The sequence below is a fragment of the Erinaceus europaeus genome, chromosome 10, assembly GCF_950295315.1.
Source record: "Erinaceus europaeus chromosome 10, mEriEur2.1, whole genome shotgun sequence".
Classification (NCBI taxonomy): domain Eukaryota; kingdom Metazoa; phylum Chordata; class Mammalia; order Eulipotyphla; family Erinaceidae; genus Erinaceus; species Erinaceus europaeus.
This window is the reverse complement of record NC_080171.1, coordinates 38,647,399-38,673,803: the sequence shown is the minus strand read 5'-3', so window position 1 is coordinate 38,673,803 and position 26,405 is coordinate 38,647,399. Positions and strand designations below refer to the sequence as shown.

The 26,405-nt window shown below is 36.1% G+C and overlaps 1 protein-coding gene across 4 annotated transcripts in view; it reads left to right on the top strand.

Annotated features, from left to right (window-relative positions):
- VPS13A (vacuolar protein sorting 13 homolog A) overlaps positions 1-26,405 on the top strand; it is a 180,260-nt gene that overhangs the window by 118,988 nt on the left and 34,867 nt on the right. For all 4 annotated transcript variants that reach the window (XM_060199542.1, XM_007516120.3, XM_007516122.3 and 1 more), the window contains 14 exons: positions 192-424; positions 5,512-5,665; positions 6,125-6,271; positions 6,426-6,507; positions 7,651-7,720; positions 9,803-9,908; positions 18,664-18,777; positions 19,628-19,773; positions 20,878-20,959; positions 22,077-22,190; positions 24,514-24,589; positions 24,670-24,833; positions 25,280-25,325; positions 25,669-25,792. In XM_060199542.1, the coding sequence (XP_060055525.1) occupies positions 192-424; positions 5,512-5,665; positions 6,125-6,271; positions 6,426-6,507; positions 7,651-7,720; positions 9,803-9,908; positions 18,664-18,777; positions 19,628-19,773; positions 20,878-20,959; positions 22,077-22,190; positions 24,514-24,589; positions 24,670-24,833; positions 25,280-25,325; positions 25,669-25,792 (1,658 nt within the window). The remainder of the gene's footprint in view (positions 1-191; positions 425-5,511; positions 5,666-6,124; positions 6,272-6,425; positions 6,508-7,650; positions 7,721-9,802; positions 9,909-18,663; positions 18,778-19,627; positions 19,774-20,877; positions 20,960-22,076; positions 22,191-24,513; positions 24,590-24,669; positions 24,834-25,279; positions 25,326-25,668; positions 25,793-26,405) is intronic.

Sequence of the window (26,405 nt, the reverse complement as noted above, 5' to 3'; positions counted from 1 at the left end):
ATATATCTGACAAAGGAAGACTATTGAGAGTTTAAGAAGATGTTAAAAGAACAGTTGCAATCTTTTGATCAATAAATTTAAAATAATAATGACAATATGAATAAGAGTATTAAGCATGTGACTTCTCATTTTTCTAATGTTGAATCTAGATTTCATTTTTGGGAATAAACTAATATTTCACTTTTTTTTAGGATATGATGACACCTATAAATTTGGGGAAGAAAACCATTTATTTAGTTTCATTCTTTGAAGGCTTACAACGTATTATTTTATTCACTGAAGATGCAAGGGTATTTAAAATGGCATATGAAAGTGAGATGGCAGAGTTAGCAGAACAAGAAATTGTGTTGGCATTACAAGATGTTGGAATTTCTCTTGTCAACAATTATACAAAGCAAGAAGTAGCCTATGTTGGCATAACAAGGTTAGCTATGTTAACATTTGAATAAATTTCAATAATCAGTTTTTAATTGTTTGCAGTGGTGATTATAAAATCTAAAATACTCCATTTAAATGTCATGTTTTGATTATTCAGCAATACTCAGGTTCTTCTTCTAGCGTTTGCCCTTCTTCCGTAGCCAGTCAATAGCGTCAGGTTGAGCCTGATGTAAAGTTTTGAGACCTCCTTTGAATCTGGAGAGGTGGCAGTCGTTGACTAAGTGGGTCATAGTCTGTCTGTAGCCGCAGGGGCAATTTGGGTCGTCTCTGGCTCCCCAGCGATGGAACATAGTGGCGCACCGGCCATGGCCTGTTCGATAGCGATTGAGGAGGGCCCAATCATAACGTGCTAGGCCAAATACTAATTAAAAGACTTGAGTTCAAGACCCTGGTCCCCACCTGTAGGATGGAAGTGTCATAGTATTGGAGCAGGGCTGCAGGTGTCTACCCGTCTCTCTTCCTATGAAAACTAAAAAGGCCAAATCACTAGGAGTGATGATTTGATTGTGTACACACTGAGCTCCAGAGAAAACCTTGGTGTCTGTTAAACAAGACAAGAAAACAGGAAGAGGCCATTGGTACATTCAGTAGAATACACGTTATAATGTGCAGGACCCAGATGCAAGCCCCTGGTCCTTATCTGCAGGTGGTGGTAACCTTCATAAGCAGTGAAGCTATGCTGCATATCTCATTGCTTCTCCTTCCCTCTCAATTTCTCTGTCTCTATCCAAATTAAATAAATTTAAACATAAAAGAATAAACATTTAAAGTGAAATTAATTTATTTTTTACTTCCTAATTTGACAGATTTTCTAGATTCCAATCTTTCTAATTAGTATAATGAACTTACTAAGTAAAGAATGAAATCCAGAAACACTCTTTAAACTCTTAACAACATATGCTATATACAGTATATGAAATTTATATTAAAGGTATTTGATAGTTTTAAAGGTGCGGGGTTGGCGCAACTGGTTGAGCATACACGTTACAATGAACAAGAAACTGGGTTCAAACCTTTGGTCCCTAACTGCAGGGGGAAGGTTTAACGAATGGTGAAGTAGAGCTGCAGGTGTCACTCTGTCTCTATCACTCCCATCTCTATCCAATAAGTAAATAAAGATGATATCAAATAAGTAAAGGCACAGGTTCCTTTTTATTTTTCTTCCTCTTCGATAGGACAGAGAGAAATTAAGAGGAAGAAAGACTTGTTTCACCACTGCTGCAGGTGTGTAGTGAGAGCTTAAACCTGGGTCCTTGCACATTTCTATGTGCCCTTAACTGGCCTTATGCTGTTTTTTCCTATAAGTTTATTTGACATGCCTGTGACTTCTATTGAATAAGGATCTATGCCATTTAAAAATGAAATTAATGTAGAAAGCAGCAGCACTTCTTCACCATTTATGAAGCTTCACCCCTGCAGGTGACCAGGGACTTAAATCCAGGTACTCATGCATGCTGATTTATCAGCCCAGCCTCCCATAAACAAATTTTAATAAGCATAATTCTTAGGGAAAATTAAACAAAATAATTTTAGAATGTGGATTGACTTTTCTCTCTCTCTTTTTTTTGCCTCTAGGCTTAGCTCTGGGGCTCAGTGCGGGCAATATGAATCCACTATTCCAGAGGCCATCTTTCCCATCTTTATAGAATAGGACAGAGAGAAATTGAGAAGGGAGGGAAGATAGGGGAAGAGAAAGATTAGACACCTGCTGGCCTGCTTCACCACTTGTAAAGTGACTCTTGCAGGTGGGAGCCAGGGTCTCAAACCAGAATCCTTGCTCAGGTTCTTTTGCTTTGTACTATGTGCACTTAGCCTGTTGTGCTACTGCCAGGCCCTCAGGATAGATTTTTTTTTTTAAGTTCAAGTCTGAGCATTTTTTAAAAAATTGGTATTAATGGTTTACAGTAAATACAGTTCTTGGTACAGGTGTAAAATTTCTTAATTTTCTGCAAAACACTGACACTCTGACCCTAGGTTCCCTTCCACCATTGTGCACCAGTACCTGAAAGCTCCCCACACTCTCACCCCTAAGAGTCCTTTACTTTGGTGTAATACACCAAACCCAGTCCAAATTCTATTTTGCTTCCTCTTTTTGTTCTTATTTTTTAACTTCTGTCCATGAGTAAGTTCATTCCATATTCATCTTTCTCTTTCTGGCTTATCACACTTAACACAATTCCCTAAAGCTTCATTCAAGATGAAGTGAAAAAGGCTTAAGTGTTCATTCTTAATAGCTGAGTAGTATTCCATTGTGTGTTTATATCACAATTTTTTTAAAAAAAAATTTTATCTTTTATTTATTGGATAGAGACAGCCAGAAATTGAGAGGGAAGTGGGTGATAGAGACATCTGCAGCTCTGCTTCACCACTCCCAAAGCTTTTCCCCTTGTAGGTGGGGACTGAAGCCTTGAACCCAGGTCCTTGAGCACTCAACCAGGTGCGCCACCACCTGGCCCCTATATCACAACTTTGTCAGCCACTCATCTGTTGTTAGACACCTTAGGTTGCTTCCATGTTTGGGCTTTTACACGATGTGCTACTGTGAACATAGGTACACACAGATCTTTTGGGATGAGTGTGTTTAATTCTAACAATTTTTGATAGTCCATTGGAGTATACCCATCAGAATAATTTCTCTCCATTTAAAAATGAACATTTTGTGTTTATATTCACTACTGCCTATTTCTCACTTACTTGTCTCCACTTTATATCCCAAACCTCACAAATGTTGTCTGTTATATAAGAGTTTAAAATATTTACTGTCATAAATTCTTTTTCATCTGTTGTAACCACTGCAAATGGAATTTTGCAGTCAACATAACAAGGAACTAGTCTTGGCAGGCTAAGCAGACCATTTTATGATTACCTTTATTATCATTGCTTAAGTTGATAATATTTAATTAAATCTCTTCTTGATCATTTCTTTTACTTTATTGTCTCAGTCTTGGTTTTTTAATCTAAATAGTCTTTTTTTTTTTACACTGGCTCCTCAGATTACTATTATTGTATCCCTTTAGGCTCACTGATTTTAGCTGGTTTTTTTTTTTTTTTAGTATTTCAAATATTATATATATGCCAAAAAAATAAATCTCTAGAAATGTCTCAAGTCAGGCATTGATCTTGAACTACTTACTAACTTGTATATCAAACTACCTGTATAAAACCTCTATTCTAATACAAAGACTTAAAATTACTGAGATAATGTTGGTTTGCATGTATGTGTTCCAATTCACCCATATATATATATATATATATATATATATATATATATATATATATATATAATTTTTATTTATAAAAAGGAAACACTGACAAGAACCATAGGATAGGAAGAGTACAACTCGACACAGTTCCCACCACCAGAACTCTGTATCCCATCCCCTCCACTTATAGCTTTCCTATTCTTTATCCCTCTGGGAGTATGGACCCAGGCTCATTATGGGGTGCAGAAGGTGGAAGGTCTGGCTTCTGTAATTGCTTCCCCGCTGAACATGGGCATTGACAGGTCGATCCATACTCCCAGACTGTCTTTCTCTTTCCCTAGTGGACTGGCGCTTTGAGAAAGCTCCAGGACACATCGGTGGGGTTGTCCTTCCTCATAGCAATGTACTAACCATATATATATCAGAATTTCATTTTTATTTTATTGGTTTATTTATGAGAAAGGAGGAGAGAGAGAGAGAGAGAGAGAGAGAGAGAGAGAACACCAGACATCACTCTGGTACATGTGCTGCTGGGGGTTGACCTCAGAACCTTATGCCTAAGAGTCCATTGCTTTATCCACTGCACCACCTCCCGGTCCACTACACCAGAATTTCTTTATTGGTACTTGGACATTTTCCCAGATAGCTGAGCTTTTTAAAATAATAGTACAAATATTAGACTATTTAAACTTTATGTGTGTAAACTTAAATTCTGTACCATTTTTTCCCAAAATTTGCTTCATCTTTAGAACAATTGAAAATTACATAAATCTAATTGCACAGGCCAAAACTTTGTAATAGTTTTTTATTCCATTCTTTGTGTTACACTCAACATTTAGTCTATCTAGAAATTTCATACTTTCTCTTCAGAACACAAAGAACAACAGGAGAAATATCTCAGCAGGAAGAGCACAGGACGTGCATAACTGAGACTCTTGGTTTCATCTTTGGCACCTCCTGCTCCAGAATGGAGTTTTGACTTCTCTTTCACTTGTATGAAAGAAAATCTTTTTCAGAAAGTCAAATAAATCTAGCCAGTTTTCTCTTTAACTTCCGAACAATTTATTCAAAGATTCTGGAAATGTGTAATAAGGTTTGCAATTTAACCACCTTTTAAAACAGTTAGTGTATCTATATCCTTAAATTCAATATTTCTAATTAATCTTTTCTACAATATTTTTTAAATATATTTTTCTACACTACTCACTCATCATTCAGTTTACTGAATACTTTCAGGTCCTTTTACAAGCTGCAGTATTTTCTTACCATAACAAGTCATCTTACTGATCTTCTCATAGCATTTTTGTTTCTACAGCACATTCACATTATGTGGCCTTCACTTATTTTTTATTATTTCTTCATATTTTACAGTCACTGTGTCATATGCATTGCCTGTCTCAATGCTTTTTTTGATATTGTGTATGCATTTTCTACATCCAAGTCTTCAGTGTAACTGGTTGTTCTACAAGAAATGTTCTGTTTTCTGGATCATTTCATCTCCTTTGAGGTTGCTTGTAATTTCACCTCAGTGAAGTCCCTATTGATCACTCTGTTTTAGTATTTTTAATGCTTCCTCTTTTTTCATTTAAAAAAATTTTCACCTAATACTTTCATACACTAGTTTAATACAGCCAATATACTAAATCATTTTTTTTTAGTTAATGTTCTAAAAATAGCAGAGGTGTTCACTGACATTTCTACCAACTAGAACAGTGTCTCAGGAGTTAATAAGTATTTTTAAACTTCTTATATGCTTACTCAAACTGAGGTTATTAGAATTTTTTTTCTACTCAAGTCTTTGTAGATCATGCAATAATCCAGTTTAAAATGACTATAAATTAATACTGTGATTTTTGTTTTTGCACTGAAGTTCTGATGTGGTTTGGGAAACAAAACCTAAGAAGAAGGCAAGATGGAAACCAATGAGTGTAAAACATACTGATAAGTTAGAGAAAGAATTTAAAGAGTATATTGAATCTTCACCTTCAGAAGATAAGCTTATTGAATTGGATACAAACATTCCGGTAATATTTTAAGTACTGATGTGAATTTAAGTTCTGACTCTTATAATTAGATCAATAGTGAATTTAGATCAATAGTGAATTTTGAGGCAAAATCTTTCTTACAAAATAAATTATTACTATCTCATCATACATAATTTTATATAACATTGTAAAAGAGATATTAACTCTGATTTCCTCTGAATATGCTAGTGATCCATTCCTTAGCTAATGAAACCAATATTTATGTATTTTTTATCACTTTAATTTTTATTTTAATAAGTTTAGTTTTTAAGACTAAATTTTACATTAAAAATCCTACAACCAAGCTGTAATAACTGATTTTTATGAATATGAGCCATAAGCCTACTCAGACTTTGAGCCTATTACTTTAAATAATATGTAAAGTTTTTGGTATTAATTTGTAGCTATAATTACTTCTGAGTAAAGATGAAGTGTATTGGGGGGGGCATATTTTTTCAGGTTCGCTTCACTCCTAGTGGTACTAACATGAAAATAATGCAACCACATACAATAGCTATACGTAGAAATTATCTTCCAGCATTAAAAGTGGAGTACAGTACATCTGCACACCAGTCATCATTTAGAGTTCAACTTTACAGACTACAGGTGAGTTTGATAAGATAAATTATGTATTATGATGTTTCATCTAGAACTTCAGTTCCATTACTAGAATAAAGTTTTTATTTCTTTGACTTAATAATTGTTATTTTAGTCATGTGATTAAACTATTAATATATTTACCTGTTTTCTATTTTCTTAGATCCAAAACCAGATACATGGTGCTATATTTCCATTTGTGTTTTATCCTATTAAGCCTCCCAAATCGGTCACCATGGATTCAGGTTTGTTTGTGCCTTTAGATTACCATAAAAAGTTTTACTCTGGAAATATAAAATGACATCATTCTGTAGAATCATTGGAAATTGATGCAGCTTGTAAAGGGGCCATAAAGTATTCAGTAAACTTAAGATTCTGAGTGAATAATGTAGAAAAGATTAATTAGAAATATGTATTTAAGGATATAGGTATGCTAATTGTTTAAAAAGATGGTTAATTTGCAAACCTTACAACATACTACCAGACTTTTTGTTTGTTTTTTGTTGTTGTTTTTTTGCCCCAGGGTTGTTGCTGGGCCTCAGTGCCTACACTTCAAATCCACTGCTCCCGGAAGCCATTTTCCCCATTTTGTTGCCCTTGTTGTTGTTATTATTGTTACTGTTTTCATTGCTATTGTTAGATGATAAAAATTGAGAGAGGAGGGAAAGACGGGGAGAAAAAGATAAGACTTCTGCAGACCTGCTTCACTGCTTGTGATGTGACGTCACTCCCCTGCAAGTGGGGAGCCAGGGGCTCAAACCGGGATTCTTATGCTGGTCCTTATGCTTCATGGCATATGTGCTTAACCCACTGCACTAATGCCCAGCCCCCCCTACCAGAATAAATCATTAGGAAGTTATATTTCAGAGTTTTTTCTAACTGTGGGTATTTTCTTTTCTTAACTTATTTTATTTATTTATTGGATAGAGGCCGCCAGAAATTGAGAGTGAGGGGAGATAGGGAGAGGGACAGAGAGACATTTGCAACACTGCCTCACCATTTGTGAATCAGGTAGAGACTGGGGGTTCAAACCTCAGTCCTTGCATATTGTAACGTGTTCTTAACCAGTTGCACCACTACCCGGGCCCAACTGTGGCTATTTTTTAATAGTCTCTAAATAAGGCTACTGGCAAATTATTTCAGCTACCTTCTTTCCTTTTGCTCTTATTTGATTCTCATGTGTACTTATAGTTTTAAATGACTATTTTAGAGGATTATCTGTATTTAGAGTTAATATAGATGATACTTTCCAAATTACTGTTGTCTGAATTTGAGTTATAATGAATTTTACAAATATTTAATTTGGTATTCCTGACTTAGTTGTCTGTTGTATTAAATTAAAATATTTCTCATAAGGCATAATTAAATACATTTAATAACCTTTACAGCACCAAAACCATTTACAGATGTCAGTATTGTCATGAGGTCTGCAGGTCATTCCCAGATATCACGTATTAAGTAAGTGTCTTTATGTAATTCTTGTGTATTCCTTTAAGTCTTCTATTTAGGAATGCATTAATTGTATTCCTTTAAAAATGTGGATGAGTCACTGATTCAGTGTAAAATATTTTTACTACGAAGATCATACAACATTTTATTTAAAGACTTTAAAAATTTTTATTATAGGATAGAAACAGAGAAATAGAAGAGGGGAGAGGAAGAGAGACAGAGAGATACTGCAGGTCTGCTTCACCACTCCTGAAGTTTCCCCTCTTCAGATGGGGACCGGGGGCTTGAACCTGAGTCTGTGCACACTGTAGTGTGTTTGTTTAACCAGGTGCGCCAACACCTGACCCCTATTTTATTTAATTTTTAATACTTAATTTTTGTAAAGTCCAGGGGGGGAGGTAGAGAGAGACACCTGCAACACTGCTGGCGCACTTGTGAAGCTTATACCCTGCAGGTGGGGAGAGGAATGGCCTTGAGCCTGGTTCATTCATATATATCTTCTACTGATGCATTCTCCCCAAAATCCATTTTATAATCTTGAAGAAGCAGAAAGTTTTGAATGATATAATGCCTAAATATATTATTTATATTATGTTCCTAAATTGTGATATTTTTCTTGTTTTCCCTACTAAACTGTAATCACTGCATTTTGTTTTAGAAACAAAATAGTTAAAAAAAATTTTTAAACATTTTCGCATTCATTCACCACACCTTAATTAGAACATTGACAGAAACATCCATTTATTCCTTTTTTCTTGTCTCCTCTACCCTATCAAGAATATAAATACTAACTTTGATTCTCTTGTTTTTAAAAATAGTTTTATGTGGGCCAACCGAAAGCACAGAACATGTGACATAATCACCATTCACAAGATCTTGAGTTTGATTACTCTAGCCAAATGGGAGCATTGTGGATGGCACTAAAATTAAACCATAGATAAGAGAAATTTGTTGTTTCTCATTTCTGTACTTTTAATTCTCTGGCTTGATCTTTGTATCTCTCTCAGAAAATAAAGAATAGAAAATTGTACTGGGGGGCCAGCCAGTAGTGTACTCAGTTAAGTGCATATAGTACTGTGTGCAAAGACCCAGGTTCCAGGTACCTGCAGTGAGTATGCTTCACAAATGATAGAGCAGATCTTCAGGTGTCTATCTTTTTCTGTCCCTTTCTGCCTCCCCATCCCCTCTCAATTTCTATCTGTCCTATCAAAATAAGAAGAAAAAAAAAATGACCTCAAGGAGTGGTGGATTCATAGTGCTGGTTCCAAGCCCTAGCAATAACCCTGAAGAAAAAAAAAATGCTGGGAAGCTAGTTATTACAAAACCCTGAGTTCATACCTTGGTACTTCATTTAAAAAATATTGCCAACAGAGTTAGCTCTGGGGCTTGGTAGAGAGAGAGGCAATACCTCCAATGCTGCTTTACTGCTTGTGACACTCTCCCCCTCCCCCAATACACACACTCCCAAGTGGAGCTTCAGCTTGTGAATGCAGGTCCTTTGCTCCTGGTATAGTGTGCATACTACTGGGTGCGCCATTTCTCTGTGTACATTGTTTTATCATATATGTGTACATAAACAATTGCTTCTTAGTTTTATCATTTATCCTGATTTATGTAGAAAATAGCTCAAATTGCACATACTATGCACCTAGGACTTGCTTTTTTATTTCTTTTTCCAATTTTGTTGAGCAAGGGAGATAGCAGAATAGTTAGGCAAAGAGACTCTCGTGCTTGGGGCTCTACAGTCCCAGATTTGATCCCCTGCACCACAAGCCAGAGCTAATAGTGCTCTGGTTTAAAAAATAAATGTGTTTTGGGTGGGGGGAGTTACTGCTGTAGATAGGGTTTATTCATAATGATTGATTCTTAATATTTTGCTCTTCAACTAGTACAGCAATTATTATTTTAACCCTCTAAAGGCATTTCACATTTGAATGTTGCTATTATGCGCAATATCACCATGGCAGATTTTTATTCATTTTTATAGACAATTCTAAATTTCAGCATCCTGATATTTAGTACATTTCCTCATCTCCTATCTTTCACAGTTCTTAATGATGATTTTAAAATGTGTTTTGCTTTGTAATACAGGTATTTCAAAGTTTTGATCCAAGAAATGGATCTCAGGTTAGATCTTGGATTTGTATATGCTTTAGCTGAACTGATAACGGAAGAAGCAGTTACTGAAAAGACAGAGGTAAGCCAATAATAACATTGATGTAAAGGACTAGGGAAAAAGACTTAAGAAGCTAGAAATTATTTAAGGTATTTAGGTGGTTATGTTTCAATTTACAAATTTAGGAAGTGGTGCACCCCATGGAGCCCACAGTTTACCATGTACAGAAATCCAGGTGTAAGTCCCTGATTGGAACCCTCTGGGAGCACAGTGCATGACACTGAGGGAACTCCTTGAATGGTGGAACTGTCCTATTATAGGTTCTGTTTTTTTATTCCCCCCAACACTTAAAAAACTGTGAAACAATTCATAGGTCCTTGAGGTACGGTAACCAGTGGAGCTTACTCTTACCATAGGTGAGGACCCTAGGTTTGAGCCCCTCGTTTCTTTTTCTTGCCAAATTGCCCTAGTTGAGCCTCTAGTATAACAATTAATGGACAAGCCAAGATCAGAAATACTTGCTTTCTTTTGGATTTCAGTCTGTCACTGCTGTGTAGTTTTGTGGATATTATTTTATCAGGTTGAGTTCTGTTCTATTCCTAGTTGAGTTATTTTATTATGAATGACTTCTGAATCTTAAAGTCTTTTTCCTTCATCTATTGGGTTGATTGTGTAACTTTGGTTTTTTGATCAGTTACACTAATTAATATTTCATCTACTTATTTCTTAACCAGAGCATTGGTCAAATCTAGCTTATGGTAGTACTGTGGATTGAATCTGGGACCTTTTGTGCCTCAGGCATGAAAGTCTTTTTTGCATAACCATCATGCTATCTTTCCCAGCCCCCAATTAATGTCTTGATGTTAAACCTAATGATTTGTAGAATAAATCCTACTTATTCCTGTGTACAATTAATTTTGAACCTTCCTTGCTTTATTTTAATAGTATTTTGTTGAGAATTACAATTTTTAAAAATTTATTTGATAGAGACAGCCAGAAATGGAGAGGAAGGGGAGATAGAGTGGGAAAGAGAGTGAGAGACACCCACAGCCCTGCTTCACCACTCGTGAAGCTTTCCCCCTGCAGGTGGGGACTGGGGGCATGAAGCCCAATCCTTGTGCAGTATAACATGTGTGCTCAACCACCTGGCTCCAAGAATTATTTATATTGTCATAAGAAAGTACTTTGTAATTATAGTCCCAGTGGTCTATTAAATTATATATGATTAGTATATATAATGCATCTTATCATATTCATATAATATATAATGCAATTGCAATTTAATACATATTACCTTATGTACTGTACTATATATGCATTTGTATTAATTTTTAAAACCATTGAAGGATTAAATAAAAAAATTATTAGTGCTGTATTTTTAGTTATTTATTTCTACCAGTGCTTCTTTCTTTCTTTCTCTTTTTTTTTCATTTGGATTCTGATTACCATCAGGGTTCACTTGCTTTCATTCTTATGAGTGTACATAGTATTTCTTGTAAGACAGACCTGCTAGCAAAAATATTTCTCAGCTTTTATCTGAATGTATTTATGATCTCTCATGTTGAAAGTTAGTGTTGCTAGACTTAGGGTTCTTGGTTGATGGGTCTTAATAAAAGGAGTTAGATTACATTACTGCACAACTTGCTTGTCCACTCCTGTTTTCTGTCAAAAAGTCAAAATTTTCATGTATTTGGATCTCCTATAATAAGTTGCTTTTCTCTTCTTCACTTGGTCTGTTTGTGATTATGTTTGCATTGATTGTACCTGGAGCTCACAGAGTTCCATGGATATTTAGTTTCAACTTTTTTCAGTTAATTTGGGAAACTTTCAGGCATTATTTTTCAGCATTTTTCTGGTACCCCCCCCCCACCTCCCTGCATGCTACTCTCAATTGGAAGTGCTGCTGATATCCACATTTATCTGTGACTGTTCATTTTTCTTTATTCTGTTTACTCTTTTTAAAATATTTTATTTATTAATGAGAAAGATAAGAGGAAAGAAAGAACCAGACATCAGTCTGGTACATGTGATACTGGGGATCGAGCTCAAGACCTCGTGCTTGAGAATACAATGCTTTATCTACTATGCCACATTCCGGACCACCTGTTTACTCTTCAAATTGTATAATCTGAGCAGTTTGTTCAAATTCATTGATGAAGTGAAAATTTTAACTTAGCATGTAGTCAAGTATTATAATTTCTTCAAGTTTAAATCCACTGTGAAGATTCTTCTATCAAGTTTTTAAAAAAATTTTTATTTATGTGATCTTAATGAGGGAGAAATACCAGAGCACTTCTTGGGATTATGGTAGTGCAGGAGATTGAACCTAGGAGATGGAGCCTCAGGCTTGAAAGTCTTTTTCATAACCATTATGCTGTCTCCCCTGCCGAATTTGTTAGAACTTTTTTTTAACTTCAGAACTTGTTAATTCTTTTAACACTTTCTCTTTGTATTCATATTTTCTTATTTGATATTATCTTTGTAATTTACATCCCTAAGTGTGATTTCTTTTTTTAAATGATTTTATAAATATTCATTTATTTTTGTTGCCCTTATTGTTTTATTGTTGTAGTTACTATTGTTGTTATTGATGTCATTGTTGTTGGAAAGGACAGAGAGAAACGGAGAGAGGAGGGGAAGGCAGGGGGAGGGAAAGATAGACACCTGCAGACCTGCTTCACCACCTGTGAAGCAGGTGGTTTTATTTTATTTTATTGTTGTAGCTGCTATCGTTGTTATTGATGTCATTATTGTTGGATAGGACAGAGAGAAATGGAGAGAGGAGGGAAAGATAGAGGGGGAGACTTCACTGCCTGTGAAGCAACTCCCCGGCAGGTGGGGAGCTGGGGGCTTGAATCAGGATATTTATACTTTGTGCCACATGGGCTTAACCACATTGCGCTACTGCCTGACTCCCTCTAAGTGTGCTTTCTTTGTTTATATTTATATTGCTTTCTTTTTTAAATCTACCCTCTCCCTCTTACATGACTGAATTAATTTCTTTTTTTTTTTTTTTCTTTTTTCTTACCAGAGCACTGCTCAGCTCTGGCTTATGGTGTTAGGGGTGATTGAACCTGGGGACTTTGGAGCCTCAGGCCAAGAGTCTCTTTGCATAACTGTCATGCTATCTACCTCCACCCAGCTGAATTAATTTCTTAACTAATTTATTTATATATCTATTTATTTACTTTTTGTGGCATAGGGGCCTCATGCAGTGATAATTCACCACTACTGTTCATTCAGATAGAAACAGAAAGGGAGAGATACCACAGTACCAGAGCTTCTTTCAGTGCCACGGTAACTCCCATATGGTGCAGATGCTCAGTCCTGAGAAAGGCACACACTATACCTCCTTAGCTATGTTTCTGCCAGGAACTGTTTGCTTTTAGGTTTAGTTTATACCCTGGCAAAAATCTTTTAATGGGATTTGAGAACCAGTAGTGGGGGCACACCCAATAAGAGCTTTTTTGTTTATTGAGCAGATGAAGGAAAGTCCTCACATTATCTGTGATTTAGATTCAGCAGCTTATCGCTGGAAACAGGATAAGAAATATTGTCATTTTTCTGTTCCTTCAATTAGTAACTGGTCTGACTGAGCTTTGTGCTCGTGGCTTCACCAGTTTTAGAGTAAAGGAGTGAGGGAACTAAGAAAATTATCTTTGTTCAATTGCCATATTTACTTTTATCAAATTATAACAACAGATTCGCACATTCTTAGAGATTTTCTCCAATAAGCTGTTTGATTTTTCATATGGTTTAGGGATGACTATAGAGTTGTTAATTATATACTTTTCTATGGTTTAGGGATGACTATAGAGTTGTTAATTATATACTTTAAAAGCAATAAGTTTCATCAGTTTTCCGGGGTTCTGGTCTAAAGAGCTCTTCTCACTGTCATCAAAGAAGTCAATATTCTCATATACTTTTTTAAAAATATATATTTATTAGTTTGATAGAGACAGTCAGAAATCAAGGGGTGTGCAGAGGGACAGAGAAACACCAGCACTGCTTCACCACTCACAAAGTTTTACCCCTACAGATGGGGACTGGGGGCTTGAACCTGTGTCCCTGTACATTGTAACATGCACTCAACGTGGTATGCTGCCACCTGGTCCCTCTAACACACTTTTTAAAAATTAATTATTTTAATGAGAGAGAGATACAGGGGGAGAGACACTAAGCACTGCTCAGCACTGATTTGTGGTGCTGGGGATTGAACTTGGGACCTCAGAGCTTCAGGCATAAAAGTTTTTTGTATATCAGTTAATGGTATCTCCCCACCTTTCAAATATACTTTTCATTAGCCTTTTCTTTTTTTCATGCACCAAGAATGAATCTTTGACTTAATATGTATGAAATCTGAGCCACCATCTCATATAAAATTTTATCCTGTTTTTAGAGATAGAGACTGAAATAAGCACACTTAACCATACATGAAATTCTCTTGATACTGTCCATAGTGCTTCTCTGTGGTGCTAAAAATTGAGTCCAGGACTTCACATAGGCTGAAGCTTGTGCTTTATGGGCTGAGCTATGTACTAGAGTCTGTCTGATCTTTTTTTTTTTTTAAGTATTTTTAAAGTATTTATTTATTGTCTTTTGTTGCCCTTATTTTCTTGCTGTAATTGTTATTGTTGTTGTTATTAATATTATCGTTGTTGGATAGGACAGAGAGAAATGGAGAGGAGGGGAAGAAAGAGAGGAGGAGAGAAAGATAGACACCTGCAGTCCTGCTTCACCGCTTGTGAATCGACCCACTGCAGGTGGGGAGCCAGGGGCTTGAACCAGGATCCTTACTCCCATCCTTGCACTTTGCACCATGTGCTGTGGTATCACCTGACTCCCCTGATCTTTTTTTTTTTTTTTTAAATTTTACCTTGTTAGAAGCAACATGATATAAAGAGCTACCTGACTTTTTTTTCGTTTTGTTTTGTCTTTTATTTATTTATTTATTTACTTAAGAAAGGAGACATTAACAAAACCATAGAATGAGAGGGGTACAATTCCGCACAATTCCCATAACCCGATCTCCACATCCTACTCCCTCCCCTGATAGCCTTCCCATTCTCTATGTCTCTGGGAGTATGGATCCAGGGTGGGTTGCATAGGGTGGAAGGTCTGGCTTCTGTAATTGCTTCCCCGCTGAACATGGGCATTGACTGGTCGATCCATACTCCCAGTCTGTCTTTCTCTTTCCCTAGTAGGGTGGGGCTCTGAGGAAGTGGCTCTCCAGTACACATTGATGGGGTCCTCTGTCCAGGGAAGTCTGGTCAGCATCCGGAACCTGGCGGCTGAAAAGAGAGTTAACATACAAAGCCAAACAAATTGTTGAACAATCATGGACCTAAAAACTGTAATAGTGCAGATGAAGTGTTGGGGGTATTCCCTGCATGCTCTTGTGTACTTCTGCTTTCAGGTATATATTTTTCCCCTAGTATATGGGCACGGGTGAACCTATGCTCTATCTCAAGGGACCTGGACTATATGTAGGATTGGGGACTTTATTGGGAAGTGGACCACCTGGAATGGAATTAGAGAATACTATGAAAGGAAAGGTCTCACCCAAGTGATGAAGCTGAAGGGTTATCATTCTACACCTGACGTCTCTGGTCACAGTCCGAAGTGCAGCATGCTGGGGTGGCACTCGTTGTGTTGATTAGGTTGCGATCCACGGATACAATATTATTTGATTTGAATTGAGAGCAGCATGCAGAAAAGTGGGCCCCACCCTAAGGTTCCAGGACTGGGGGAAATATTTGTATATGGCTCTGGGGAGAATATTCATTTTGATTATATTTATTTTTCCGATCCATGAGCATGTGATGTCTTTCCATTTCTTGGTATCAGTTTCTATTTCCTTGAAGAGTGACTCATAGTTTTCAGTATACAAGTCTTTCACTTCTTTGGTCAGCTTTACTCCTAGGTATTTTATTGATTTGTTGCAACAGTGAATGGGAGTGATTTCTGGATGTCTTCTTCAGTTTTAGTGTTTGCATAGAGAAATGCCACTGATTTTTGTACATTGATTTTGTAGCCTGATACCTTGCTATATTGCCTAATAACTTCCAGTAGTTTTCTACTGGATTCTTTGGTTTTTTCTATGTATACTATCATGTCATCTGCAAATAGTGAGAGTTTGACTTCTTCCCTTCCAATCTGTATTCCTTTGATTCCTTTCTCTTGCCTGATTGCTATGGCAAGAACTTCCAATACTATGTTGAAGAGTAATGGTGATAGTGGGCAGTCCTGTCTAGTCCCTGATCTGAAGGGAAATGCTTTCAACTTCTGTCCATTGAGTATGATGTTGGCTGTTGGTTTACTATATATGGATTCCACTATCTTGAGGAATTTCCCATCTATTCCCATTTTTTTCAGAGTTTTGAGCATGAATGGGTGTTGGATTTTGTCAAAGGCTTTCTCTGCATCTATTGAAATAATCATGTGGTTTTTGGCTTTGCTTTTATTGATGTGGTGAATGACATTGATTGACTTGCGGATGTTGAACCAGCCTTGCATTCCTGGGATGAATCCCACTTGGTTGTGATGAACAATCTTTTTGATGTGCTGCTGTATCCAATTGGCCAAGATCTTGTTTAATATTTTGGCATCTATGTTCATCAAAGATATTGGTCTGTAGTTTTCCTTTTTTGTTGTGTCTCTATCTGCTTTGGGTATCAGAGTGATGTTGGCTTCATAGAAAGTGGAAGGGAGTGTCCCTGTTTCTTCAATCTTATGGAAAAGCTTTAGGAGTATGGGTATTAACTGTTTCCTGAAGATTTTGTAGAATTCGTTTGTGAAGCCATCTGGTCCAGGACTTTTATTGTTGGGGAGATTCTTAATAACAGTTTCGATTTCTTTGTCTGTGATTGGTGCATTTAGGTTTTGTAGTTCTTCTTGGTTCAGTTTTGGAAGGGCATATGTTTCTAGAAGTTCCTCCATTTCTTCCTGATTTTCTAGCTTGGTGGCGTATAGTTCTTCATAGAAGTCTCGCATGATTTTCTGGATTTCTGTGGTGTCAGTTGTGATATCTCCTCTATCGCTTACAATTCTATGAATTTGAGTCTTCTCCCTTTTTTGTTTGGTGAGTCTGGCTAGGGGTTTGTCAATCTTGTTTAATCTTTCAAAGAACCAACATTTGGCTTCATTGATCTTCTTTATGGTTCTCTTATTTTCTATGTTTATTTCTACTCTAATTTTAGTGATTTCTGTCCTTCTGGTTGCTTTAGGGTTCCTTTGTTCCTCTTCCTCTAAGTCCTTAAGGTGTGCAGTAAGGTTGTTTATTTGAGTTTTTTCTTGTTTAATATGTGATTGTATGGCTATGAGTTTTCCTCTCAGTACTGCTTTAGCTGTGCCCCAAATATTTGGATAGGTTGTGTCTTCATTTTCATTTGTTTCCAGGAACATTTGAATTTACTGCTTGAGTGTCTCTCTGACCCAGTGGTTCTTAAGCAGTATGTTGTTTAGTTTCCAGATTCTGTGACTTTTAATAATTTTCTGTTTGTTGTTAAATGTTACTTTTACTCCACTGTGGTCTGAGAAGATACTGGGGATGATTTCAGTGCTCTTGAATTTATTGATGCTGTCTTTGTGGCCTAACATATGGTCTATCCTTGAGTATGTGTTGTGTGGATTTGAAAAGAATGTGTATTCCAATATTTTGTAGTGAAGAGCTCTGAAAATGTCCAAGAGGTCTAGTCTGTCCATCTCTTCATTTAATTTTCTTGTTTCTTTGTTGATTCTGTGTTTTGTTGATCTGTCTAAGTGTGAGAATGGGACTACCTGACTTTTTAAAACCCAAGATTCTGAAGAAAAAATTGGTCAACAAGATTAGTGACCTTCTGGAATAAAATATTGTAATCAGATGTAGTCAGTGGGTTGCATGGAAGCATAGAAGAGATATTTGTGAGGTACAAATGGAAAATTTTAGCATGTAGTTATTAATATACTTTCTAAAGTAGTAACTTTACAATCATGGACAACATTGAATTTGAATATTGCAGAGGATTATTATTTTTTAAAATTTTTTATTTATAAAAAGGAAACATAGACTAAACCATAGGATACGAGAGGTACAACTCCACATAGTTCCCACCACCAGAACTCTGTATCCCATCACCTCCCCTGATAGCTTTTCTATTCTTTAACCCTCTGGGAATATGGACCCAAGGTCATTGTGGGATGCAGAAGGTGGATGGTCTGGCTTCTGTAATTGCTTCCGTGCTGAACATGGGCATTGACAGGTCAATCCATACTCCCAGCCTGTCTCTCTTTCCCTAGTGGGGCAGGATTCTGGGGAATCGGAGCTCCAGGACACATTAGTGGGGTTGTCTGTCCAGGGAATTCTGGTTGGCATCCTGCTAGCATCTGGAACCTAGTGGCTGAGAAGAGAGTTAACATACAAAGCCAAACAAATTGTTGACCAATCATGGACCTAAAGGCTGGAGTAGTGCAGATGAAGAGTTGGGGTGTCCTTTGTTTTGTAGATAGCTATTAGGCATATTTTAGTTATATTCCAAAGGGCCTATACTAGTTTGTTTTGTTTTTTTTTTTCCCTGAGCCTGAAATCTGATATGCAGGTGGATCCAAGTTATTGTCTGGGCAGATGATGTTATGGCTGGAAAACGGTCCAGAAAGCTGGATCAGGGAAGAGAGTAGCTCCTTAATATGGGTAAGGGTATAAATATTGTTGACTGTAAACCCCATGGATTTGATGTGATCTGGGGCTTATATTCAGTTTAGGAGCCTATGTAACCTTGCAGAGGATTATTCTACAGTGAGTTACTTGGTGTAATATGTCAGATTCCTTAAGATTTTTACTTTTTTTTTTTTTAAATAGGTTGAACATTTTCATAAAGATATGAAATCTCTTCAAGAGGAATGTAAAACAGTCTCATTAGCAGATGCATCACAAGTCAGTCTCTATGAATACTTTCATATATCTCCTATCAAGGTAGGAGAAAAATAATTTTTATCTTTGATTATCTCGGTTGTAGAAAATTTACTCAACTTGTTTGGGGAATTAAATACTTTTTAACAGTATACATAATCTAACTTTATATATACATAAGTATATAGCCAAAAATAATTTTTAGAAGAATAATCATTTGTATTTACCCATACAATTTTACCTTGTGGAAATAATGGAGCAACCAACAATACATATGCTAATATAGTTATATTTTAACCTAACATGCTATTATGTGTTCTGTTAAAATATTTGGAATATTTTTTTAAAGGATGATATTAATTTTGTCATTTATTTATTTTATCAGAGCACTTCTCTGTTTCAGCTTATGGTGGGAGAGGGTATTGAACCTGGATAAACGTTGGCTTATACTGGAACCTTTAAAGATTAATCAAAGTGTAGCCTTTAATTACAAAATTTTTTGTTGCTTATAAAACCTTCAGAGAACTACTGTACAACTATACAGTATATGTGTATATATAATATTGAAATATTTTAAACTGACTTCACTTTAAATTATAGTAGCTAGAGAACACTTTTGATATCTGAGTTATTTCAACTAAGTTGTTATATTGTTATTAACTAATGTATAAAGTGAATCTTCCTAGCTTTGATAAACTTGATTTCAGTAAATAGTCTGTCATCTTATATTGCTAAGTATAGTTTTGAGAACTGTGTTAAAATATGAATTTTCATTAGGTTTTTACTTACTACTTTTGGTATCAGACAGACACTTTTGAGATCTTATTCTTTGTCTTGTAATTTAAAAGAAATTTTATTTTAAAAGTTAAAATTGTAGTAATGGAACATGCTAAATGTCTGTTTCTTTCTTTAGTTGCATTTAAGTGTTTCACTGAGTTCAGGTAGAGAAGAAGCTAAAAATTCACAACAACATCGAGGACTGATTGCAATTCATTCTTTAAATCTTTTGCTGAAGAGTATTGGTGCCACTCTTACAGATGTACAGGATGTAGTTTTTAAGTATGTACAATATTCAAATAAATTGGTTAAAGGCTTATTTTATATTTATGCAAAAATTTTATAAGTGAAACTGTATAAACCTTGTAGATCATAACAAAATTTGGTCTTGTTCAGTGTAATATAATTTCAGCAACATATTACTTGGTACCTAATAACTGTTAAATGGCAGTAATTTTTAAATCATTTCTTTAAAATGGGGACAGAAACTTCATGTTAGTACATAATAGAGGTCCTTTCTGACCTGGTGAATGCTTGGTTATTAAGAAACTGTGCATGCACAAAGGTGTGGTGCACAAGAGATGTGATTTCAACACCTGTAGGAAATTGAAAGCATAGGGGACCAGATCAAAAAGAATGCTATGACAAGGGTTTTGTTTAAATGTCACAGTTAAGAATTTGCATTTTAATGTGAGCCTCAATGAAAGTTATTACAGTATATGACCAAAGGGGGCTCCAGAAATCTGAATATAAAGAATTCTAATAACTCCTTAAACTGTTAATAAAGAGCTGTAGTAATTCATGAGCTAAGGCAGTTAAGTATAGATAAAATTGGATTGCAGTCAAATTAGACTTAGGTTGACAACATAAGGAATAGAATGTTTTCTATTCTCATTGATTATATTTATACTAAATCAGAACCTCCCTATTTTTTTGCATATTCTGTGGTGGGGTTATAAGTAAGCCCAATTGGTTTCATACCTGTCCAGACAGAACCAGCAGCAACTGAACTCTGAACTCTTAAAACAGTCTTTCCGTTTTTATCTCACTGTGTCAAAAATTTCCTGTACAGTCTACAGTGGGACTGAGTTGAGAACGTTCACATTCAAATGGAATATGAACTCTTAAGATTCAGTTCATAAATTATATGAAAATATATGTAGATTGAATTTTCTAAGAAGTAAAATCCATGGCTTTTGTCACATTCCTAGATTATTCTTTGACCAGAATATACAATGACATATAATATAGATTTTCTGATTAGTATGAGAAAATATAAAGGGAAAAATTCAAAAAAATTTTAAAAGCCACTTGTTAATATTAAAAAATATTCACTCACATACATCCCCATATTTATATATTTATATGTGTGTGTGTGTGTTTCAGACTTGCCTTCTTTGAACTCAACTATCAGTTCCATACAACATCTGAGCTACAATCGGAAGTAATAAGACACTATTCAAAACAGGTTTGCCTCAGATTACCTTTTTTTATTATATTTAATAGTCAGAAATCGAGAGGGAAGCGGGAGATAGAGGAAGAGAGACAGAGAGATAGATACCTGTAGCACTACTCAAGAAGCTTTCCCTCTGTAGGAGGCGATCAGGGGTTCAAACCAGGTTCCTTGTGAATTGTAATGTGTGCACTCAACCAGGTGTGTCACCACCTGGATTACCTTTTAAAGGGGCAGAGTGATATACAACAGTGAGATCACATGGGTATGTATGGGTATATGATTTGGAAAGGAAGTACTTAGTCATCATCTTAAAATTTTTTTAGGGCTGGTAGGTGGTGCACCCAGTAGAGTGCATACATTGCCCTGCACAAGAACCTGAGTTCAAGACTCCATTCCCCACCTATAAGGCAAATTTTGAGGGTGTTAAAGCAGTACAGCATATATCTCTCTTTCCCTCACCCACTCCCACTCTATCTCCCCTTTCTTTCTCAATTTCTCTATTTAAAAAAGAAAGAAAGAAAAGAAAAACACAGAGAAAAGAAAGTGCCACAGAAAAGGGTGGAATGTCATGCAGGCACCGAGCACCAACAATAACCCTGGTAGCAATAAAAACAAACAAAAATATGAACACATTTCCCCCCTCTAAATTGTTGAAAAATTGACCCAAGCCATCAGTTTTATTTATTTTTTAAAATTTACTTATTTGGGAATTAATGGTTTATAGTCAATAGTAAAATACAATAGTTGTATTCCTTTTTTTATCTGATGAGGTTAGACTTTCTCCCAGTTGCCAAATCATTGACTTGAGTTTGAATTCTGCTGTTTACCCATTATGTAATCCTAGGCATCATCTGATTTGTATTATTATTCTTGTATGTGAATTGATGGTGCTGATACTAATTGTCATACATAGTTGTACAACAATTTTGATTATGTCATTATTTCTAATATTTTATCTCCAAATCACTTTTTTAAAACATTCACAACAATGCCTAAGGTAATAGTTTTCTTGTTTAAAACTGTATTTTGTGTATGTTAGCCTAAAAATGTACATGGAGGTTATATGGTCAATATATACAAAGTAAGTTTGATTACTCAAGGTAATTAATATTTCATATTTTGCTTTTAGGCCATTAGACAGATGTATGTACTTATTCTTGGACTTGAAGTTTTGGGAAATCCTTTTGGTTTGATTAGAGAATTCTCTGAAGGTGTGGAAGCATTTTTTTATGAACCATACCAGGTAAAAGTATTATTCTTATATTGTACAATATATTATATAAATGTTTCTGACAGGATAATGTATTCTAGTTTTTAACTTCAGTAGTAAAAGTAGATTTGGGGAAGACACAAAGAATATTATTTTGTAACAAACGTGAAATTTTTTGACAGATTGGGGGTGGAATTTTTGCCATTTTCCTCAAAACTTAATCTCAAGAGCTTCCTTAGATATGCTCAATTATAAGTCTTCCTTTGGAAGGTTAAAAAGTAGATAGACACCACAATTCAGTGGAAGGACTATATGATGAAAGGCATATTTGTTGACTAGTGTTCAATTAGAAAAGTGACTATTCAAGGGACACTTGTAAAGCAGTCCTAATAACCAGTGACAAAATTTTGCTTGTTCTGTGTCTCTTAGAATGTTTCTGTTTGGTTACAGACAGTGGTGCAATCAGTTGAATGCATATATTACCACTCTTAATGATCTGGCTTCAAGTCTATGGTCCTCACCTGCAGGGAGGAAGCTTCCCAAGTAGTGAAGCAGTGTGCCGATGTGTCTTTTTTCCTCCCACTCTTTATCTCCTCTTCCCTCTCTGTTTAACTCTGTTCTATTAAAAGGAGGGAGAAACGAAAAAAAAAAAGTCCACTGGAAAAGGTGGATTCATTGTGCAGGTACTAAGCTCCATCGATAATCCTGATAGCGATAAAAATAAATAAAATTCAACTATAATTTGTAATTCAAAATACCATTTTACATTTTAAGTACCTAATTGTTAATTAAAATTAATTTATGTTTCAATTTTCAAGAGAATATGTGTACTTAGTTTCTGAGCCGCAGCCGAGTCGCTGGGCGGCCGTGTACTTAGTTTTTAATCTCTTTGGTTTTGCTTTAAAAAAATTAAAAGCGGGGTTTGGACGGTGGCGCAGTGGGTTAAGCGCACTTGGCACAAAGCACTAGGACCTGCGTAAGGATTCCGGTTTGGGCCCCCGCCTCCACACCTGCAGGGGAGTCGCTTCACAGGCGGTGAATCAGGTCTGCAGGTGTCTATCTTTCTCTCCCCCTCTCTGTCTTCCCCTCCTCTCCATTTATATCTGTCCTATCCAACAACGAACAACATCAACAATGGCAATAATAATAACCACAACGAGGCTACAAACAACAAGGGCAACAAAAGGGGGAAAAAATGGCCTCCAGGAGCGGTGGATTCATGGTGCAGGCACCGAGCCCAGCAATAACCCTGGAGGGAAAAAAAAAAAATTAAAAGCAAGAGTCTATACTTATCCAATAAACGACGGTGACATAAACAAAGTTTCTGTCGCTGCATGGGAGGTGGCACAGTGGCTACTATTTTGGATGTAAAGGCATGAGTTCCTTAGTTTCACTCCTAGCAGTGCATGTGCAAGAATGATATTCTGGTTTGGACTCTTTCTCATTAATATAATTTTTTTCTTTTCTTTTTTCTTTTTAATTTTTATTTATAAAAAGGAAACACTGACAAAAAAAATGGACAAGAGGGGTACAGCTCCACACAATTCCCACCACCAGAACTCTGTATCCCATCCCCTCCCCTGATAGCTTCCTTACTCTTCATCCTTCTGGGAGTATGGACCCAGGGTCATTATAGGGTACAGAAGGTGGAAGGTCTGGCTTCTGTAATTGCTTCCCAGCTGAACATGGGCATTGACAAATTGATCCATACTCTCACCCTGTTTCTTTCCCTAGTAGGGCAGGGCTCTGGGGAAGCGGGGCTCCAGGACACATTGGTGGGGTCATTTGCCCAGGGAAGTCCAGTTGGCATCATGTTAGCATCTGGAATCTGGTGGCTGAAAAAAGAGTTAACATATAAAGCCAAACAAATTGTTGAATAATCATGAACCTAAAGCCTGGAATATAATATAAATATTTTTAAAGGAATATTTAATCAAAAAAACTACTTTTGCACATGTAGAGGGTAATAAAACATAGACTGAATCTAGTATCTGTTTTATATGCTATATTTGAAAACATTAGAAATACTAAAAGTTAAAATATTTTATTTCTTTTTAAAATTACCTAGTTTGTACTTATCTTCATCATACAACTTAAGAGTATGGAACAAGCACTTTTATTTTTGGATGCTTGGTAATTTCTTGGTATCTTTACTCCTAAGTTTTGATCAACCCTTTTATCCCTTACATTCCTAGAGCCATAAAATATTTCTGAAAATTGTATTAATGTGAATTTTTTGTTTTACTGGTTTCACATCTTCTAAGATGCCTTTTTCCTTTCTGACACTTCCCTCATTTAGATCAAAAGTTTTTCTGTAAAAGTGTATCCTTGTTGATCCTATTTTTTTATTCTTTAGGGAGCCATTCAGGGCCCTGAAGAGTTTGTGGAGGGCATGGCACTTGGATTGAAGGCACTTGTTGGGGGAGCTGTTGGTAAGAAACTGAATATATTCCAAGCTAGAAATTAGTGATTTCATTTGCTTTTACTAATGATATTACACAACTTTTACTAGGTGGGCTAGCTGGTGCTGCCTCTAAAATCACCAGTGCTATGGCTAAAGGGGTTGCAGCTATAACTATGGATGAAGATTACCAACAGAAGAGAAGAGAAGCTATGAATAAGCAACCAGCTGGTCTCAGAGAAGGAATAACTCGTGGAGGAAAAGGCTTAGTTTCTGTAAGGAATTTTCCTGGTTGAAAGCATTTTAGGGAGTAGCATTCTGTGAATAAGGAAATAGATTGTAAATCTTACTCCATAGTTACTTTTTGGATGTTGGAGGAACAGTAGGTAATAGTTTATATAGAATATGCCAGTAAGACAGCTCACCCAGGAAGATGCCTGTTTTTCCATGCATGTAACCAAATTTGAACCTGATCCCACCACACTGGGGGAAGCTTAAGTTTGGAGGTATTTTTGTGTCTCCCTCTCTGTGAAGAAAGTAAACGTGGAACAAGAACCCAACAAAAATGTCATTAGCTTCCAGAAACATTCAAATACTAGGAAGTAATGTTAATTCTTAAGAAATTTAAAAACTAGGATTCTTATTATTTTATAAGCCCAAGTTAATTTTTAAGGTGTCATGTGAAAGTATTTTAAATTTTCATTTGTGCTTTCCTCTTTAGGGATTTGTAAGTGGCATAACAGGAATTGTTACAAAACCAATCAAAGGCAAGTATAGTAGTTCTTTTCAGTGATGTATATATTACCAAGTCTCTCATAGTTTGAATTAATGTTCATTTTTCTTTTTTTAAATTTTTTTAATTTTCTTTATTTTTATATACTGGATAGAGACAGCCAGAAATCGAGAGGGAAGGGGGTAATAGAGAGGGAGAGACCGAGAGACACCTACAACACTGCTTCACCACTTGCAAAGCATTCCCCCTGCAGTTGGGAACTGGGGGCTCGAACCTGGGTCCTTGTGCGCTGTAACATGTTCACTCCACCAGGTGTGCCACCACCTGGCCCCAATGTTCATTTTTCATCCAACTGTCTCATATTGTTTTCTTCATAGGAGCTCAAAAAGAAGGAGCGACTGGTTTCTTTAAAGGTGTTGGAAAAGGTTTAGTTGGAGCAGTGGCAAGGCCAACTGGAGGCATCATTGACATGGCTAGTAGTACGTTTCAGGGAATAAAAAGGTAAATTCCTTTTTGAAAAAAAAATACTTTAATGACAGAGATACAAAGGGAATGATAGAAAGAGACTGCTCACCTCTTGACTTTGGTGGTGCCAGGGATTGGACCAGAAACCTCAGAGTCTTACACATGAATGCCTTTTTGCATAACTCCCCCGCCCTGATAAATTCTTTTTAAGATATGAGTGAAATGCTACATTGTGAGAATGAAATAAGCCTGCTGTTAGACTGAAGATGCTTAGTTACAAACCATGTAATAAGACAAGTTGTATATGATCTTCATTTTTTGTATGTTTTTTAAATTTATTTATAAAATAAAAGATATCAACAAAGCTGTAGGATAAGGAAGGTACAATTCCACACATTTCCCAATACCAGAGTTCTGTATCCCATCCCCTCCACTGGAAGCTTTCCTGTTCTTTATCTCACTGGGAGTATGGACCGAAGATAATTATGGAGTACAGAAGATGGAAGGTCTGGCTTCTGTAATTGCTTCTCTGCTGAACATAGACATTGGCAGGTCGATCCATATTCCCAGCCTGTTTAAATTGCACCATTACACCATTTCAATTTTACAGCATGTCCCTGGTTCTTACTCTGGTACCACCATGTGCCAA